The 20,242-nt window shown below is 37.4% G+C and overlaps 1 protein-coding gene across 1 annotated transcript in view; it reads left to right on the top strand.

The window, feature by feature from the left end:
• Positions 1–20,242, top strand: part of ASXL3 (ASXL transcriptional regulator 3) — a 194,157-nt gene that overhangs the window by 64,206 nt on the left and 109,709 nt on the right. Inside the window, exons 4-5 of the mRNA XM_052660207.1 lie at positions 7,634–7,742; positions 8,978–9,086. Of these exons, the coding sequence (XP_052516167.1) occupies positions 7,634–7,742; positions 8,978–9,086 (218 nt within the window). The remainder of the gene's footprint in view (positions 1–7,633; positions 7,743–8,977; positions 9,087–20,242) is intronic.

The following is a 20,242-nucleotide window of genomic DNA, read 5'->3' as shown; positions in this document are numbered from 1 at the left end:
ATTACCTGAATAAGACAACCAACAATGTCATCTTCTGTAATCTGGTTCTTTCATTATATTATTTGGAATTTACCCTAGAGGAGTCGTTGTTACAGACAATATTAAATGAAGATGAAGCCAACATCTTATTCTTTTCTGGCATCTGGCTTTCCTTTGTGTGTTTCCCTCAAGTGTTATATATTCACTTGTGGTATCCAAGGTTAGTTAAGTGGAAGAAACAACTCTATAGACAGAGAATTGGGGGTAGTCAAAAGAGCATGGGTGTTGAAATCAGAGTAGAATTTGGATTTCAGCTGTATCACTTAGTTGTTATCTGACTACACTCTGAGTCTTAACCTCTCAGCCTCGGTTACATCTGTAAAACTAGGGATCATGCTTACATTTTATGGGAACTGTAAGGAATATAGATAATAGTGTGAAAGCCCAGTCACATAGAGATGCTCAATAAATGGCATCTATAATAATAGATATTTTTAGCATCTTTTCTCTCTACTGAATAAGTTATTTTCAGTATTAATCACATGTGAAAGGCTATGGGAAAGGAATGTATACACTTGCATATCTTCACTTATTTTTGCTAATGAAACAAAAATGAAATTAAACAAAACTTTACCTGAATAAGTTCTTTAAACTACAGAATATTTAATCTCTTTCCATTTGCCATCCTTTGTATCTTTAGATGTTGGTTATTTTGGGGCATAGTAGTTATCATAATTGTTGTTCAGTTGCTAAGTTGTGTCTGACTCATTGCAACATCGTGGACTACAGCATGCCAGGCTTCCCAGTCCTTCACTGTCTCCTGGAGTTTGCTCAAACTTAATGTCCATTGCGGATAAGGACATGGCAACCCACTCCAGTATTCTTGCCTAGAGAATCCTGTGGACAGAGGAGCCTGGTGGGTTGCTGTCCATGGGGTCGCACAGAGTTGAACATGATTGAAGCGACTTAGCACGCATGCATTCATTGGAGAAGGAAATGGCAACCCACTCCAGTATTCTTGCCTGGAGAATCCCAGGGATGGAGGAGCCTGGTGGGCTGCTGTCTGTGTGGTTGCACAGAGTCGGACACGACAGAAGCAACTTAGCAGCAGCAGTAGCAGCATGTCCATTGAGTCGATGATGCCATCCCACCGTCTCATCCTGTCTCACTCCCTTCTCTTCCTGCCCTCAATGCTTCCCAGCATCAGGGTCTTTCCAGTGAGTCGGCTGTTCGCGTCAGATGGCCAAAGTATTGGAGCTTCAGCTTCAGCATCAGTCATTCCAATGAATATTCCGAGTTGATTTCCTTTCATAATAATTTGTTATTATTATACATAGTAATAACTTATAATTTTTAAACACACACAGTATGCCAGACACAATTCTGGGTGTTTTATGTATTTTAACTCATTAAATCTTCAGAATAATCCCCTATGAAATAGTGACCTTTGTTATCCACATTTTGTAGTTGTGAAGCCTGAGACCCATAGAAATGAAGTCTAAAGTCATAAAGCTAGTAAATGGTCTATCCTCAGCTGAACTCAGGCTAACTGGCTTCAGAAGCTAGAGTCTCGTTCATTGTATTGCATTGCCTTTCCTAGGGTAGCAGTGGTAATGTGGCCCATCACGACATGCATACAATTCCTCGTATCCAGCTATACATGTGGTATATCCTTCCCTTAATGTCTATAATCAAAGATAACCAGATCACCTCATATTTTACTTTGAGGTCTTTAAAAATTATAATTTAGATTATATGCTTTAGCTTACATTTTTATAGGACTATTTCTTAATTTTCCTTATAGATACTGTTCTAAAATAATACTAAGCAAACTTTTGTCCTTGCATTGATGTTTTGAAATTCTTGTCTCCTTAAACAAAAGGTCTGTTTAGTGAACATGACTATAGGAATCACTGTAGTCTATCTAGTGGTAGCTTCATTGTGTCCATAAAGTGGATAAAAGGTCTAAGTTCAAATGCCTGTTTATATTCCCCAAAGAATATAATTTTACATTGTTCAAGCCAATCAGAGATGTGTGTTTAGGTTTGGAGTCTGAAACTGTTTCTCTAAATTTAAGAATTGTGCAACATATGTCACTTGGTAATTATTTCTTGCTTCAATATCCATACCTAGTAAAAGAATATTGCAGCTATGTTTCCAATTTTACCCTACAGACACATTGAATAATGAAAAGCATGTAGGTATTCTTTATAAAGAAATATGCAAAATATTTTCATTTTAAATGACTCATCTCTTGAATTAATTGGTTGTTCTTGTTTATTTTTGTATGTTTATATATGGCACCTCACTCCAGTACTCTTGCCTGGAAAATCCCATGGACAGAGGAGCCTGGTAGGCTGCAGTCCATGGGGTCGCTAAGAGTTGGATACAACTGAGCGGCTTCACTTTCACTTTTCACTTTCATGCATTGGAGAAGGAAATGGCAACCCACTCCAGTGTTCTTGCCTGGAGAATCCCAGGGACGGCGGAGCCTGGTGGGCTGCCGTCGATGGGGTCGCACAGAGTCGGACACAACTGAAGCGACTTAGCAGCAGCAGCATGGGGTTTGAAATCAGAGTAGAATTTAGATTTCAGCTGTATCTCTTAGCTAGTTGACTACAGTGAGATTCTTAACTGCAGTCTCAGTTACACCTGCAAAACTTGGAATCAAACTTACATTTTATAACTTAAATCTTTATTATTTGTCATATGTCAGTGCCCATTAAAAAACTTTCACTAGTGATCCAAGAGGTACTGTGAAATTTGAGACACTGTTCTCATCATCCAAATCAAATTTCAGACTTTCTGTAGATTCTTTTTTGGTCTTAATATTCTGTATGCTGAGCTTCTTCAGATAATGTATATGTATATAGGACTCTAACTTTCAAGTTTTTTTTTCCAATCATTTTCAAGTGTTCCAGACTAACAGTATTGTTTCTTAGAGTAAGAAGTTAGTTTGCATGTACACCCAGGGCTGATTCATGTCAATGTATGGCAAAAACCACTACAATATTGTAAAGTAATTAGCCTCCAATTAAAATAAATAAATTAAGTAAAAAAAATAATGATGTACTCAATAAACGCTTAATTTATTTGCCTTTCAAAAAAATAAAAAGAAGTTAGTTTGGCCTTGACTTTCTAGGATAGTTTTTAATCATATAGGTTACCGATTTATCAACTGGTATAAATTGTGTGTATGTGTGTTTAAGACTTATCCACATTCCGTGGTAGAAATAGTTTTTTCTTCTCCACTAGTAGTGACTTGCCCATTGAATATGTAAGCACATGCATAAAGCCAAGGGTGCATTATTTGTTTTTCAGTATTTTAAAAAACATTTTTGGGAAGTATAACATATATAAAATGAAATGACCAAATCCTAAGTAAACAATTAATTTTCACATAATGAATACTAATATTCTGTATAAAGAACTGAAACATTACTTCTATCTCAGAGGTCCACATAACTTCCTCTTAAAAATATATTCTTTAAAATTAAGACATTTTCTCCTGGCTCTCGACACTGAAAATACTTGAAGTATTATTAATGTATTTTAAAGAGTGAATATAAAATTGGCTCAGTTAATTTGTATTAATAGGACTTAGCACAGTAACTGATGAATAATGCTGCTTAATAATCACTCCTTAAATCTGTTGAATTTTTAGACTTAACGTTGTTTAGGATTACTTTTTTCAGTGTTCGCCAGATTACAAAGCAAGATTTAAAAATGTTTTCAGGAAATAGCTTCATCTGAAATTTTTATGAAGAGATGCTTAGTAAAATAAAGTAGCTTAAGATTTGGATTACTTAATTATTGCCTTATAAAGCATTGTTAATTTTCTATGGAAAGGAATGATGTTTTCTTTGTCGTATCTAAATATCCTTCCAATTGCATTCCCCAGGTATTTTCTCTGGTTTTAAAAATTATTAAAATAGACAGGCTATCCATTCTCTTCACCAAGTGTGCACTATTAGTAAAATCTTATATGTTCTGTCAGCAATTTGATGTGATAAAGCAATGGTTTTTCTGTAGTTCACACAGCACTGGGGCTCTGCAAAGCATCTCTGGGGGTTCTTTGATGTCTAGACAGTTTAAATTATGCCTGCTCCCCTGCCTCCAAATTTCACCCCGTTCTGCTTCAGGGGTTGTGGGAAATGAAAACAAGCCAGAAGGGTTCCACAACCCTACAGTCTAGGGAGGAAGACAAACAAATAGAAGAAGCTGTGTATCTATCCTGGCAGGTGTATAGGGAAGGGCCTAGTTACAGGGCATGGCAGAAAGAAAGGAACTGGGGACAAATAGTGTCCTGATTGTTTATTTCTAATTATATTCCCAATATGGTGCTATCAATATATGAGCATTCTAGACAAAATGAAAACATTATGGAAGTGTAGGGAAGAAAGTGGAATTTACCTTTTACTCCAGTCCTCCAGAGTTTACAGCCAAATCTAAGAGTTTGGTGTGTTTCTTGTATACTGTCTTATTTATTGAAATAGTGGGATGTAGAATTGCATTTTTAAGCTGGAAAACTAACTTTTTTTCCCTTTTTTTTTTTCTCTTTTTATAAATGGGATACCGCAATTCTTCCAATTCATCCTTTTAGAAAGTAAGTAACTTTTGAAATTTTGGAGATTTTTGAATTAAAATGTTGATGTGTTATTATGTCATATACAGTATACACAGGCACATAGTCTATTCCAGAATTTTTTGCTTTCAGATTCTGACTTAGGCAATTAACTCGCATTGTGAGCAAATATTTTTTAATTTAAAAATAAGGAATATTACATAGAAGATGTCTATGCTCTCTAAGAATACAGACTTTTAACATATACTTGCCTCATCTTTTTTTATACCCACAATAAGACACTGTGTTTTTTAATATATACAGATATATAAATATATATTTATATCTTTCTTAAAGCTGGCCTCCATACACTTGCTGAATCTATTTTTTCTGAATATTAAAATAATAGAAATACATTAATGAGATTTTTATTTATTCTTGTTCAGTGGCAGTTACTTAGGACATTCACTTTTTCAGGGAAAGCAGTCCACAATTTCTAGACTCTGTGGAAATGTTGAGAATGATAGCAATAAGTAAAGGGTATGAAAGATTTTTAAAATTCACTTTCCTATGGATATGCAGTGGATGAAAGTTACCTTTCTAGTAAGCACTTCCTCTTTCAATGCTAAAGTTTTACAGTTTTTAAATGAATGGGCCATTTAATTTGATTTTTTTCTATGAAGAAATGCAATTGATATGTTTAAAACTAAGTGACTAATCAGCCTGAGTAGTAAAATTTGCATTTGATTGCAAAATATTTTTAATTCTTCTGAAATGCAAATGTATAGTTTTAAAATAAAGTGGATTTCTTTTTTGTTTTGGGGAAAATGACAGTAGTCTTTGAGACTTTTGGATATCTGTGTCATGTGATTATAAATTATATATTTTTAAAATATTTCCACAGTAAATCTTGAATTTATTGAGTTAATAAACAATATAGTTTAATAATATATCCATATTCAACAGAGCTTATTATTTATATGAAACTGGGTATTATCACTTATGTTTGAAACAAGCATAGCATTAAACTATTTAGTAGTCAGTTTATCTTCCACCATTATCTTTGGTTTACTGTACCTTAGAAAGAAAATGTAAATTATAGTGATATTAAATTATGTTTATTCTGTATTTTTTAGTTGTCTTTAAATCTGCATTATTCTCTAAAATTCTAAATCTGAGTTCTTGAAATTGTGTGTATTAGGACCTTAGGAAAGAAGAAAAGGAAGAATGTGTGTGAGGTTTGAAATGTGGACAATTAGTAGTATTAAGTATTTTTATATTTCAAAACCATATTGTTTCATTTATATGTATAGAATTCTATTTTACTTGTAGTGGTAACATTTTCTTGCTAGGTCCCTACAGAAAAAAATCTGTGTTTCTGACAGTTTCGCCAAATTAAAGCTCCACAAATCTGGTATAATAATTCCTAGCTTCAAATTGTCTGTGCTTTTTCTGAAGAGAATAATGATGAAAATATATATTTTACAGTGTTCAGTGTAACATGTATAGCCTTGTTTATCTGAAATTTATTCATGGACAGCTATTTCTGGGAGATGAATGTATTTTACTTTATAAGGAATGCTTGGCCCACTTTACATATGAGCAGAGCATCTTTTGTGAGGAAAAATAATGAAATGAGGTCTGTAGGCTTGTAGAAGCTTCGAGAGGAAAGCTATTACATAAACTCCCAGCCTTGTTTCCATGTGTACTTCACTGTTCTGTGTTGTTCTGTGACCAAATTTATGCTAGGGCTCTTGCTTCCTGTCAGACCAAATGGAAACGTACTGATGTGTTGGCATAGAGAAACTGTTTCCTAAAATAATAAAGTGTTCTTATTAGAATACTTATAAACCTTTATGACCATGATGTGTATATATGCTGACTGGCTAGTAAGTATGTTGTGGCAGCTCAGCAAATTTGGCTTTTTCCATTTTATTGGTGAGCATTCATAGTAAGTAAAAGATGGGACAGTCTTGGTTTTTAGAACACTTTTAGTTTAGTCACATAAAAATATGTTTCTATCACAGAAATTCAAACTTCGAAACCTTGATATCCTAAAGGTTCTCTTGTCCAAGGATATCTTGGATTATATACACAGAACCCTAACTGGGTGAATGAGATGGGGAATAGGGTTTCTAATCTGTATTGATTCAACCAAATATTGAACTTATAGCGTATTAGGAAGTAAAGTATATATGGAAACATAATTAAATGCAAGTAACAGTTCTACCTCTAAATTCTAGTATACAGAAATATCAGTTTACAAACAAAACACAAAAGAAGTTCTAAAGTTACCCCAGAAAATATATATGTATTATACGTTTCATAAACATCTTTTTAATTATATGAATACATTTCAAAGATGTTTGTACATATGTGTTTTGATATTTTAATCAATATTTAATACCATTTGATTCCTTTAAAAAAAAATCTGTTTTTATAGTTCAGTCACTTACTTCTTTACTGCAGAACATTATCATTAGCTGGGTAGGATTCCCAAACACATGTTTTCTTTATTTGACAAATAAAGAGCTGAGGAAAGAATGTCACTGAAGAAGCATAGATATAGATTTTTACTTGGCCTTCTGAGAAGTGCAATCCCATGAGTAACTTAAATACTTGTAATTTTAAATCAGTTCTTGCCTGGTTTCTTATTATTCTTTTGTTGCTTTTCAACCTATAGGATGGAGCTGTCCTTGAACTTGGTTTATTTGATCATTCAAGTGCAACCATCAACTTGTCTGTAATATTTAAAACCTGAGGCTTCATGGTGTTATTTGCAAAATAACGCCACATAAACGTTTGGGCTTTGGTTTCTTTGAAATATAGTGTTGGTTGCTTTATGAATAAAAGCATAATTTCAATTCAGGAGACTTTTTGCCTGAAGCCTATAAGACAGATGCATCTGATTAACTTTGGCGAAACTGGACTGGCCTGTTATTGTAATGTAGATGTTTTCGGGGTTGGGAGGATATTTTAAAAAGGCATGCAAGAGGGTCTTTTTTTTTTCCCCCCAAGAGACTGAGAACGGTTTTGCCCCAGAAACTGCGTCTCAGACTGCTTCATTTTTTGCTCACTTTTATTTTCTAGTGGAACTTCTCCATTAGCCTGTCTGAATGCAATGCTTCACACTAACACGCGAATCGGGGATGGAACATTCTTCAAAATCCCTGGGAAGTCAGGCCTCTATGCTCTCAAAGTAAGTTGGACTGTTCTGCATATTATGTCTGTTATTACTATGTATCATGCCTTTATTCAGACATGTGAAGGTAAACAAAATTTGATTTGGGTGAGGGGGTAGAATGATCCCTTTGCCTTTTAAATGTTTTCAGATGTCTTAAAAATGATTTCATATTAAGAATAAACAATGACATTCTTCTTTAAAGAAAGCATATCTGTGGTTTCACTCTAACATATAGTAATGGAAAATGGTTGTGGCTTCCTTGAAATTCTTGATTCTTAAAAATTTACATGGAGGAACGCCATGGTTCATCAGCCAAAAGTTTTAAGATGATCACAGTTGCCAAAAAACTATTTGATTTGATGATTACACATTGATACACCAGCTTCACACCTGTATGTCTGTCTTTTATAAAAATAAGAAATGTACCCATTCCTCTTGAAAATTTGCTGTTTTAAATGTTACTCAAATTTGAAAGAAACGGTGATCTCTGGGAAGTTTTTAGTAATAAAAGCTTTTACTCGTATGAGAAGAACAGAGAAATTAAAAGCTTCAGATAACCAAGTCTTAATGATTTTAGTGTAATTTCCATTTACATCTGGAATGGAAATGCCATGTAAGATGCCAGATTCCAGAGGACAAAAGCTGATACAAATGGCTGTATAACTTAGAACGTGCAAAATCAGTGTATTTTCTCATAAATTGAAAGTATCAGCTTTAGTAAATGATGGGTTATGTTTAAAATTCATTAATTTCCTTTGAGAAGTTTCCTCTGTTTTATTTTGAATGATAAAAGTTATACCTGGCAAAGAAGTGGGGATTCTTTCTCAGCTCTTAAGCATCAGGCTCTTGTTCTATGTGTGTGTTTCAGAAAATAATACAGGTTAATCAAAAGACTTGTATTATTTATTATTTTTTGTAGCTACTTGGGGGTTAATTTATGATTACATCCAAGTTGTAAAGCCATTTTTTAAAATGAACAGGGTAGAGAGAAAAAGAGAAACATATGACAAAAAGAAACTTTGTCTTTTGTGTAGATTTTAAAGGTTATCTCCCCAAAAAATCAACTATGGCAGTGTGCTTTTCCCAGTAATCCACCCCCCTCCAAGGAGTGGTTTTATGTTAAAAAATAAATCAGTATTGCAATTTAAAATCACAAGTAACTTTGATAATTCCTTAGGGCTTTGGAAATATTTTGAGTGTTTTCCATTGCTAATACATCTCCATAAATCATTATTTTTAAAATAATATAGAAAGAGGAGTCATCATGCTCAGCTGATGGAACTTTGGATTTAGGCTGTGAGTCTGAATTGGATGGCTCAGAGATGGCGGAGGCCAATGCCAATGGGGAAGGAAATGGAGGTAAGTGTGGCAGATTTTGAGATAGAAATCCTGTTCTCTTAAAGGTTATGTAGAGTTCCAATAACTTGCTAATTGAGTTCCCTACCATTATTGATACAATTTTAAGTTTTTGCCACCATTTATCATTAAACAGTTCTAAAGGTTAGCACCTAAGAAAAGGATTCAGTTGTTTGCTTTCTGCCTTATTTTGCTTTTTAACAGTATGGATTTCCCTGCATAGTATTCTGGAGTGTTATCATTATATTTCTTGTGCAAGGTGAGAGGCTTACTGCGGTTTGCTGTGGTTTTATCCTTATGTGAGGCTTGAGACGGCTCGGCTGATGCTTGGTTTCTGATTGTGCTGATTTTTCCTGTGATCCCAAGTAGTTTTATAATAACTTTGTTCCTAGGTTTGTCTTTAATAAATTAAGCTTAATGTTAACATTCCTCACAGTGAAACAGGGACCGAATGAGTTATATTCTTATGAAATGCTTTTGAAAAGTGAACAACCCTTCTGGAATTCTAAGGGGGCATTTTCCACTTGAATTCTGTCCATGTGGATTCATTTTTAACTTTCTCAAGACTTGCGTTATGATCTGTTGGTGTATGTAATTTCTGTACTGCAGTTTTGGCAAATCTTTGCTCCACAAAAGCTGCTGTTCTTTTCTATTTTTTTAACCTAACTCACTGGTCCCCCAAGTGGACCCATATCATGCTTTGAGAGGAAGACTGTGTCATTAAAGTCTGTGTAGGTGGACTCATAGAAATCAGTAAATTACCGTTAAACAAACAAACCTTAAAGGATCCTTGCAGAAATATCATATTTCAGTAATAGCCCAAAGCCATTCATTTCATTAATGGTCGTAGGAGTCCCTTTGTATTCTGACTAGCCACTCCTGCCCTTTAAACTGGTGTCTTTCTGATAGTCCCCTAGAGGCTGATTTTGCTTCAGCGCCATCTGACCTGTAGCCAAGGTGCTGAATTATTATAGGAAACACAGATTCTTGTCTTAGTAAAATGACTGAAATCAGCTTTGTAAACTTTTTTTTTTTTAAACCAGCTTTCATTTAATTTGATGTCCGTATTCCTCCTGTACCTTTTGAAAACTCAACTAAACCCCCCACCACTATTACGGTAGTGCTGTGAACTTTGGCATCTCCTTGTGTTTAGAAAGAGAACAGAGCAGAGATGCAGGACAATTTCTGGATTTCTGGCAGGCCTAGTGAATGGGGCACATTCTCCTTCAGTGGCCGAATGGGAATCTTACTGGGTCCTCTTGCTGTACTGCCTGCTTGCATGAACACTTGCAACCTCCCTGTCTCTCCCACCTACTTTCTGTTAATGTAGATCAACATATATATTGAGTTTCTGCTATGTGCTGAGTGCTGTTCTCAACATTATAGTTGTTGCAGTTAAAAAGAAGAACAAAAAGAGACCTCGCATGGATTGTATATTGGTAGAGAGACAGACAATAAGCAAGATAAATATGTGAAATTTACAGCTTATTTAGTGCTGACAAGTGTTATGGGGCAAATCAATTAAATAAGGAGATAAGAACGAGAGAGAAGTACATCTGAGAAAAGACCCAAGGGAGTGAGGGAACAGGCATTTGATGGGAGAGAGTTCTAGACAGAAGAAGCAGCAGTTATAAAGGCCTTAAAGCTGGAGAGTGCCTGGAATGTTCCAGAAACATCAGGCCAGTGTGGTTGGAGTCCAGAGTGAGCAAAGGAGAAGATGGTAAGATACAGTTGCAGAGAATTTTTGGAGTGCCATGACACAAAATTTTGTTTTGAGTGAGATGTTAAACCACTGCAGGGTTTTGAGCTAGAAGGACAATGATCTCAGGCCTTAGCAGGATCACTAAGTACAAAAAAACCATATATAAGAGAACAAGGACAAAAACGGGGAGACAAGTTAGAAAGCTTTGGTGTAGTCTAGATAAGAGATGATGGAGTTTGAACAACAGCAGTAGCGATGAATGTGATGAAAAGTAAGTGAATTCTAGGGTAGACCCAATAGGAACTGCTGAAATTAGTGTAGTTATGAGATAAAGAAGGGAGTTGGAGATGACTTCAGAGTTTTGAATGCCAGCAAGTAGAACTATTTTCTTTAACTTAGATGGAATACTTGCAAGAGAGTCAGTTTGGGGTGGGGGATGTTGACAGAGGAGCTCAGTGTAGAACATATTAAACATGAAATTAATTTTCAGCATCCAAGTGAATATGTTAAATAACTGGACTTGTCTGTCTTAGATTAATGGGAAAGACTTTGCTGGAAATATACATTTGAAAGTGGTCAGTTTATAGATGAGCTTTAAAGATAAGAAACTGGATGAAATCACCAAGAAATTGAAGGCAGATAGAAAAGAGGAGAGGCTCAAAAACTGAGCTTGGGGTACTTGAAATTTAAGAGGTAGGAGAGATTATAGGAACCCGCAAATGAAACAGAGGATAAGTGGACAGACAACTTATGTTGTCAGTTCTGAAAACAGTGAAGAAAGTGTGTCTGGGGAGGAGGTAACTCAAATGTGTCAATTGCTCTCTCCATGTCAACTTACAATGAAGGCCGAGAATAAAACATTGCATTTAGTTTTGTGACATTATTGGCAATGACTTTTTTTTATCATACGTTAAGACCGCAAGCACAAATGGAGTAATGTGCAAGAGAATGGGAGAACAGAAATTGGGAGACCCCAAGTGTAGTCAATTCTTTCAAGGTTTTTTGAGATAAATGGAAGGAGTGAAATGGGGAAATGGCTGCAATAGAAAGTGAAAGAAAGGAAAGTTTTCTGAATATGAGAGATAAATGTGAAAACAATCATATACTGCTGGGAAGAAATCCAGTTGAAGAGGTTTTGATGAGGAAGGTGTCCTGTTGCCATGTACTTGATTGGATGAGAGGGAAGGAGATCACAGATGAAGGGATTGGCACTCTTCAGGAGTATTGACTGGTGCTGTAAGGAAGCAGTAGGAAAAATGAGCGTGCTAGATAGAAATGAAGGCAGGTGAGTATGTGGGGAGGGGCTGCACAAGTTCCCTTCCCAATGCTCCATTTTTCTCAGTGAAATAGGAAATAAATTCTTCAGCCACGGGTGAAGATGGAGAAGTAGCTCTGTAGATCTAAGGAGAAGATAGAAAACATGTTTGTCTTGGGTCTGACATCATTAAGGACAGTTCTGAGACTGCTGGTCCTGAATTTAACGTGAGAACAGCCAGCATGTCTGTGCATTTTTCTCCAGTCACGTTCAGGACCACTCTGTGAGTGCAGAGTAGACCGATGTTGAAGTGGACCAGAGCTGGGATTCTGCCAGGGGTGAATGATGAAGCCAGAGAGGGGTGCGGGATTTGAGGGTGCGTGACATGGAGCATTAAGACCCATCTCTGTGGAATTTAAGCTGGTTGTGGGGGTTGAGCAAAGGCACATTTGTGTGAGGAATGGCATGAAGGAGGAGGTGGAGGTCTCCTTAGGGAAGAAGAATCGTTTGATTTGGTGTTCAAGAGGAAATGAGTTGGAAGGATAGATGCTTTAAGAGTGGAATATATGAAATTGAGGTTGTAGTTGTTGTTCAGTTGCTAACTCATGTCTAACTCTCTGCTACCCCATGGTAGCCTGCCAAGCTCCTCTGTCCATGAGATTTCCCAGGCAAGAATGCTGGAGTGGGTTGCCATTTCCTTCTCCAAGGGATCTTCCCAACTCAGGGATTGAACCCCCATCTCCCGCATTGGCAGGCAGATTCTTTACCCCTGAGCCACTGGGGAAGGCCCTGAACCTGAGGCTAGAGTGGATTATGGGAGGTGTGTCTGAGCTGAGAAGAAAGAGGGAGGGGAGGTTGAAGGCTGTTATGAATGGTTAGGTAGTGTGGGCCCTCTTCAGAGTGTCCTGGCCAAGGTGAGCATCAGTGACTGAAATTGAGCAGCCCTTCCTTTGCCCAGCTTCCTGTCATGAGATGGAGCAGGGTCAACATGGAGGAAATATTGTCTTTTCTTATCCGCACAAGGATGTTGTAAAGGCTGGTGGTAGTAGAGAATCATCTGTGTGGATATTGAAACGGTTACGACAGAACTAGCATTGAAAGGGTGTGATATTTAGGAGCTGAAATCGTCCAGAGATGAAAGGGAGTGACCCAGGAGTTGGTAGATAATTACAGAAAGGTAGAACAGTCTGTTGACAACCGACTGTTGGAGATACAATGCTGGAGGCGTTTAAGGAGCAGGAAGGAGCATAGAGGTCAGGAGTCCCATTTTCAGGCCCAGCAATACAAGATGTGTGGGAAAGACACAGGCTGCTACCTGAGAAGGTTCCAGGGGAAGTAGTGTCCATGGGCGAGGGCCAGGTCAATCAGATTTTGCTAATGACTAATCCTGAGTTTCAGAAGAAAGAGTGGGAGGGTTTTAGTGGCTCTGAAGGGGTCCAGGGCAGGGTGAAAGCACTTAGGCAATAATTAAACCACAACAGGGATAAGCAAACTCCCCTAATTTGAAATGTGAATGAGTACTTCACCAAAGAGCACATACCCACACATCTCCAGCTAATGGGGACCAAAACTGGATTTCCTGATCTCTCTTTGAAGTTGTACTAACGAAATTGCTTTGAGAAATCACTGAAAGAATGGTAAATAGCTTATTTCCTTGAGTGTTCCTTGACTTGCCCACTTTTACATCTTACTGCAAACCACAATTGCTTCTTGTAGAACGAGTGTGTTCCCTATCTATATGAATACCATATACTTCTGTGTACAGTCCGTTAACCCCAGGATAGATTTTCAAACCTCGATACTGAAAATATGTTGAGTGCTCACAACGCCTATCCTTTGTGAACTGTTTACATGTAGACTGATTAATGCTGACAGCTCTCCTGTGAGCTAGTCAGACTTCCTAGGCTCTGTTGCTGTATTTGATTGAATTTTTCTATTTTTGATTCTTATTTTGTTTATACTTTTAATTTTATTATTTATTTATTTTTTTTTTTACCAGTAAGGAAACAGGCTTAGAGGTTCAGTGTTTCATTCGGGTGGCATGCTCAGGTTGATGTGAGTGACCCCAAAAGCCAGGCTCTGACCACTATGTGACCCTGCCTGGAGCCTTGGGGAACACTCTTAGCCCGGGAGTCACTGGTGCAGTTTAGTTTTGCAACAGTTGTCCAACTCTGTTCTGATGCTAAACTTGAGAATTTGATAAGGAGGAACCACCGGCTTATCCAAACGAAGGCATGGGCTACCACATGATTTCTTACAAATCAGTAATAAATGCCATGAAGCTGAACTGGTTTAGATGATTTCCTTACTTACTCGGTTTCTAATAGGTGTTTGAACCGGCAGTTAGAATGGATATAATTTCCACACTTCTTACAGCTGTACAAATACGCTTTGAAAATATAATTAGAGAGGGAAGGTGGGAAGTGTGGGGTTGTGGGGGCCTTGGGAGAGAGGGCAGGGGAGAGGAGGGTCCCACCATCTGTTTTTTAAATGTTTATTCTTTTCTCCTTTTCCCATTCCTCCTTTGGGATATGAGAGAGTGAATAGTATTAAAGTGAATAATAACTAGCAATTGGTAAGATACCCTTGTGACAGTCCTGAGACTAAGCCTCTGCTACCATAGAGTTATTTCAGATGAACAGAGATTAGTTGACATGTGTTACACCACTAAACGGAAACTCAGAGAAGTATTTGAAAAGAAAGCGCTTTACGGAAGCTGGTAACCGGAAAGAAGTCTTGTAGCTTGATTCCAGTGACATGTGAATCTTTAGATAAAGATAATAACAGTAATGCGTTTGCTTTCTTCTTGCAGTCCGTTGGCCAGCAAAACAGATTTGTTTTTAAATGATAGACGCTTCGCCAAGTTATTTTATTTTAAAGTCTGGTTGCTTTTTTTTTTTTTTTTTTACAGTATGGGAAAGGTAATATATTCTCAATTCTAGAATTAACAAGACACAAAACTCGAGCTGTGCATTAGGTTTCTTTGACTCCTAAACAGTTTTTCAAGTTAATAAGAATTAGAGACTCAAGAAAGTAAACTCTTCACATTTTATAGGCTTAGCTCAAGAGGTGAAAGAGTGATTTAGGAGAATCACTTGATGTATATATCTTTGTTGACAACCCATGACCATTTATGTCTGTATAAGTAAAGATCTATGTCACCCAAAGAAAATATTTAGAATTTCGTGGACTATTTTAGTCTGAGATTTATGCTTATGTTTGTATCTGAGTTGCTTTCTGAACATAATACATTGGTATATTATGAGTTTGCTTATACATATTAAGTTGACTTACAATACATGGCTGGCTGTGAAAACCATACATATTTTATAGAAATGATACCATCAGTAGATCGTCTTCACCTCCTTCCCCTTCTGTTTATAAATTGTTATTAAAAAGAAAAAAAATGAGCTTCTCTTTTGGTGGCCATAATATATTTTATGTTTAAAATCCAAAGCAGCCATCCTACTTAATCTTTTAAAATGAGGAAACTGGAGAATGTACAATTTTCATCCATAGAGATCAAAAAAGGTTTTGCTTGTTATTAACCCTAATGGCTTTCAGGGAGGAAGCAGCACTCTAGCTGGAGAATTAGTATTTTCAAAGTCTCTATTTAAGGAATAAGATTATAGAGAACACACATCCTATGTTTTAGTCCTCAGATCCCGGGGTGAATAATGATTCTAGCGTTCGCAGAATTTTATGTGGTCCCTTTTCATTATTCCTTATGGCCAGTTTTATAAGCGGGTTTCTGATTGTATGATTCTTGGCAGAGTCATGTTAACTTAATGAAACATTATTCAGCTCACTCTTTGTTTGCGTTGGCTCAGAGCCCGCAGTTTGAGGGGCCTTTTTTTTCAAAAGTGAAAAGTGCTTTAAAATGGCCTGAAGTGTGTGGATAGGATCTCAGTTGAGACATCAATTACACCCAGATGAGCAGCTTCCTGGAGGAAGTGAGAAGGGTACTAATGAAGGTTTCGGCGCCCTCTGGGAGTAGTCACACTGACAGTTTATCCCTGGCAGTTTTATACAAGGGGTGGGAAAGGAGAATGTGTGCACCCTGGAGCTCTGAAGGATGTGTTCAAGTAACTTTTGAAGAGGTCGCCCCACAATTGGGTGTCTCTGCTCGCGGTGGTATTGATCTGGTGTTGCTGGGCTTTTTCAGGAGCTTGCCTGTGACTGCTCACGTGTGATTTTACATCAGATGACACATGAGCCTTCTTTGTGTTCATCATCCATCTCTCCCTGACAGCCATTCCTGAGACTCTTGTGGGAGGGAAGGAATTCTTTCAGCGACTGTGTCAGGTCCCCTGATTTTTCTCAGGTTGAGCGAATTTGTCTTTTATCCAACGTCTGCATTATCGTTAACAGCTTTGTTGGCTCCTAGAGACACCTGTTCTACATTGGTGGCCCAGGGAAACTTAAGTGTGTGAAAATGTTGTTGTTTTAGTTACACATGGAAGAAAAAACAGAGGAAAAAGAATACTCTTCACAGTCAGAAATGACCATTGGCAGGATATAAAACTTCCTCTGCCCACTCTTTCTCATTCTCCTTTCTTTCATCCCAGCCCACAGCCTTCACAGTTCAGGGGAAGTATGAGGGACTTCAGAGATTCACACAGGCCTGGATCTCTCTCATGTCAGCATTTTACTTAAACCAGTCAATTCAAGTAGACATTATTCTAATAGTAAATGCCCAAAGGGATGGGAATCCCACAGTCTTCTTTATATTTGTGTCTCTGTGTTTTTGATAACCTTTATAGTCAAGAATTTTTTCCTTATGCTGAAATCTCTGGAGCTTTTAATTAAACCAATTTTCTCCTTTTCCCCCCCTCTGATGATGGAGAACAGCTGGGCATCATCTTAGCTCCCACCCCCTTCATCTTAACTCCTCCAAATAACTTATCCCAGCTCTTTCAAACATGACTTATAGATACTATTTTCCATTTCTTTTACCCATTAGGGACCTCTTTTTCTTACATATTTCCCCTTGAACCCTGAACTTTGTTCCTGTGTAAATGGATTTTGGTGAATTTTAACAGTCCAAGAGTCATGGAGTTAAAAAAAAAGTTTTTAAGTGTAGATAAAGTGACCCATTTAAGTGTACTTTCCCCTCTTTTCTTGTTCAAGGAAAGAAATATTTCATAATATAGAGATAAAGATTGGAAATAGAGTACGATCTCATGATAAAAGCGAAGTCCCTCTCAAATAAAACCAAAATTAAATGTATTCTTCCAATTACTCATCCCAAAGAGTCAGATTTCTTCTTGACTGATACAGTTTGTGACTGATAGAGAGGAACAAAGAATCCATGCTTTTAAAATGAAGTACTTTTTTCAGTCATGTCAGATAATCCATCATTTCTTTTTTCTCTAAAGTGACAGGGTATAACCATTTCTCAAACAGTTAACCATCTGTTTGTCTAACTCCCTTTCTTATTCACTGGAGTTATGCTTTCTATGTTGAAGTATGAAGTCATTAGTAGTGCCCATGAATGAAGCACTTATCCTTGACCTATACCAACCTTTTAATGATATTCTTTGTGGCTGCTTTTTTCTATTTCTCATTTTCTAGATGGGTTGCTGTATTTCGGAGCAGATGTTTCAGGAACTTGTTGCCATGTAGATCACAGATGTTGTGGGGTATAAGAGAAATAGCTTCTAATTACCGCCCCCCCCCATCACACAAAGCAGCTTATTGTGTTATTTTCCATAATTCTAAGTGGATTCTCTATCGGTTCTATGATAGGAGGGATTAGGTGGTTATAGGATATGTTGGAGAAGGAAATGGCAACCCATTCCAGTATTCTTGCCTGGAAAATCCCATGGACAGAGGACCCTGGTAGGCTACAGTCCATGGGGCCATAAAGAGTTGGACACGACTGAGTGGCTTCACTTTATGGGATATGTATGCTTTTTCTATTAAATATTATCATTTCTGGTTTTGTTTCTCTTTTCTTATCTGAGTTTCTTGTCTAGATATACAGAGATACTAATCCAACTAAAATGTCCTGGTGATAAATTGAGTGCTGATTAGGAGGGATTCCTATACCTTCAAGAGTAAACTATTCTTCCTAGTTACTTGTGGAAATTCATTGTCTGGTCTGATACAAACCAATGTGTTTGTGAACTATTTGAGGATATTGCAATAAAATTGCAATACATCTAGGTCTGGGATATCAGATGACCGTCATTTGTAGTGCGTGATATCTGCCACCCAAATCATTAATGTGTCTGGCATGATTACGTCTTGTGGAGCACGTTCTTACTGATACACATGCCTGGTATAATCATGAATCATCTGATTCGTCCTTCCTCCTAGTTAATTTTTGCTCTCTTTTCTGCAGACCTCTTCGGACCAAGAAAAGGGCTTGTTGACCTAATATAGCAGACTGTATAGTAAAGTTTAGTTTGTTACTGTTGTTGTTCAGTGGCTTAGCTGTGTCTGACTCTTTGGGACCCCATGGACACACCAGCCTCCTCTCTTCTCCATGGTCTTTTGGAGTTTGCTTAAACTCATGTCCATTGAATCGGTGATGCTGTCTAACCATCTTTGCCGCTCTTTTCTCCTTTTGTCGTCAATCTTCCCCTAGCATCAGAGTCTTTTCCGATGAATCAGCTCTTCGCGTCAGGTGGCCAAAATATTGGAGCTTCAACATCAGCCTTTCCAATGAATATTCAGGGTTAATTTCCTTTAGGATTGACTGGTTTGATCTCCTTGCAGTCCAAGGGACTCTTAAGAGTCTTCTCTAGCACCACAATTTGAAGCGTCAGTTCTGCAGTGCTCAGCCTTATTTATGGTGCAGCTCTCACATCTGTACATGACTACTGGAAAAACCATAGCTTTGACTATATGGACATTGGTCAGCAAAATGATGTCTCTGCTTTTTAATACGCTGTGTAAGTTTGTCATAGCTTTCCTTCCAAGGAACAAACATCTTTTAATTTCATGACTGAAATCACCATCCAAGTTATATTAGTTGTATTTTATTCATAGAGAATGTTGTTCAAATACTATCTAATACCAGTACTTACAATGTTTAGACACTGCCTCTCTTGAAAGTCTGCGGGGAAAATTGCTGTTTCCATTATTTTATTGCTGTTATTTCTCTGTTTAATTGCTCACCTCTTATACCCTTTGGATGTTTTCTTGTAATGCAACAAGGGAAATTGTTTAAATCTAGATACCTAAACATATCTTGGAATAAGAACTGCTCTGAGAGGAGCGGTTCTCCTCAGTCTGAATCCAAAAAGGATTAAGGAGTTGCCTTTTTCCTGAAAGAAATGGAGTCCTGGAAATATTTAGTTGAGATCAAATGATTTTGTCTGGTTGTCATTAAGTCATCTTCAACAGTTTTTGGCATGTATTTTGCTGCTGTTTATATCCAGAGTATCTGATATGCACAATTTCAAATGTAAGTGTGACACATAAAACATAGCACAGTTCAAACATAAACTTTTGGGGTTATTTGCCAATCTGGGGATAATTTTGAATTATCCACTTATTGATCCTTTAAAACAAATTTTGGTTATCACTGCCAGCAGGTTCATAGGGTTGGTTTTTTCAGGCACAAGGAATAGTTCTAAACCTTTTTTTTTTTTTTTTATCATTCCTTATCTTTGGCTGTGCTGGGTCTTCATTGCTGTGAGGGCTTTTGTCTAGTAGCAGGGAGTAGGGGCTGGGCTCTAGTTGCCATGTGCAGGCTTCTCTTCGCGGTGAGTCCTCTTGCTGCGGTTCCCAGGCTCCAGGGCACAGGCTCAGTATTTGTGGTGCATGGGCCAGCTGCTCTGTGGCATGTGGGATCTTATCGGATCAGGGATAGAACCCATGCCTCCTGCATTGGCAGGCGGATTTTTTTTTTACCACTGAGCCACCAGGGAAGCCCTATACCATTGTTTTATGAAAAAAGTACTTTTAAGAAAACTTAAGGGCTCAAAGTCAGGTCTTAGGTCTTAGTCACTGTTATACCTCTGCATTTTATACAGTCCTTGGCAGGAAGGTGTTTAATAAAAGTGTTGCAATTGAATAAATGATTAATAAACAATTAAGCTCCTCTAAGATCCAGCCCTCTTTTGAAATTGAATTCTAACAATGTGCCACATTCAGTTTCAGCTCAGTCGCTCAGTCATGTCAGACTCTTTGTGACCCCATGAACCACAGCACACCAGGCCTCCCTGTCCATCGTCAACTCCCGGAGACCAC

The sequence above is a fragment of the Budorcas taxicolor genome, chromosome 22, assembly GCF_023091745.1.
Source record: "Budorcas taxicolor isolate Tak-1 chromosome 22, Takin1.1, whole genome shotgun sequence".
NCBI lineage: Eukaryota > Metazoa > Chordata > Mammalia > Artiodactyla > Bovidae > Budorcas > Budorcas taxicolor.
The sequence above is the reverse complement of the archived record's forward strand: the minus strand, read 5'-3'. Positions and strand labels throughout refer to the sequence as shown.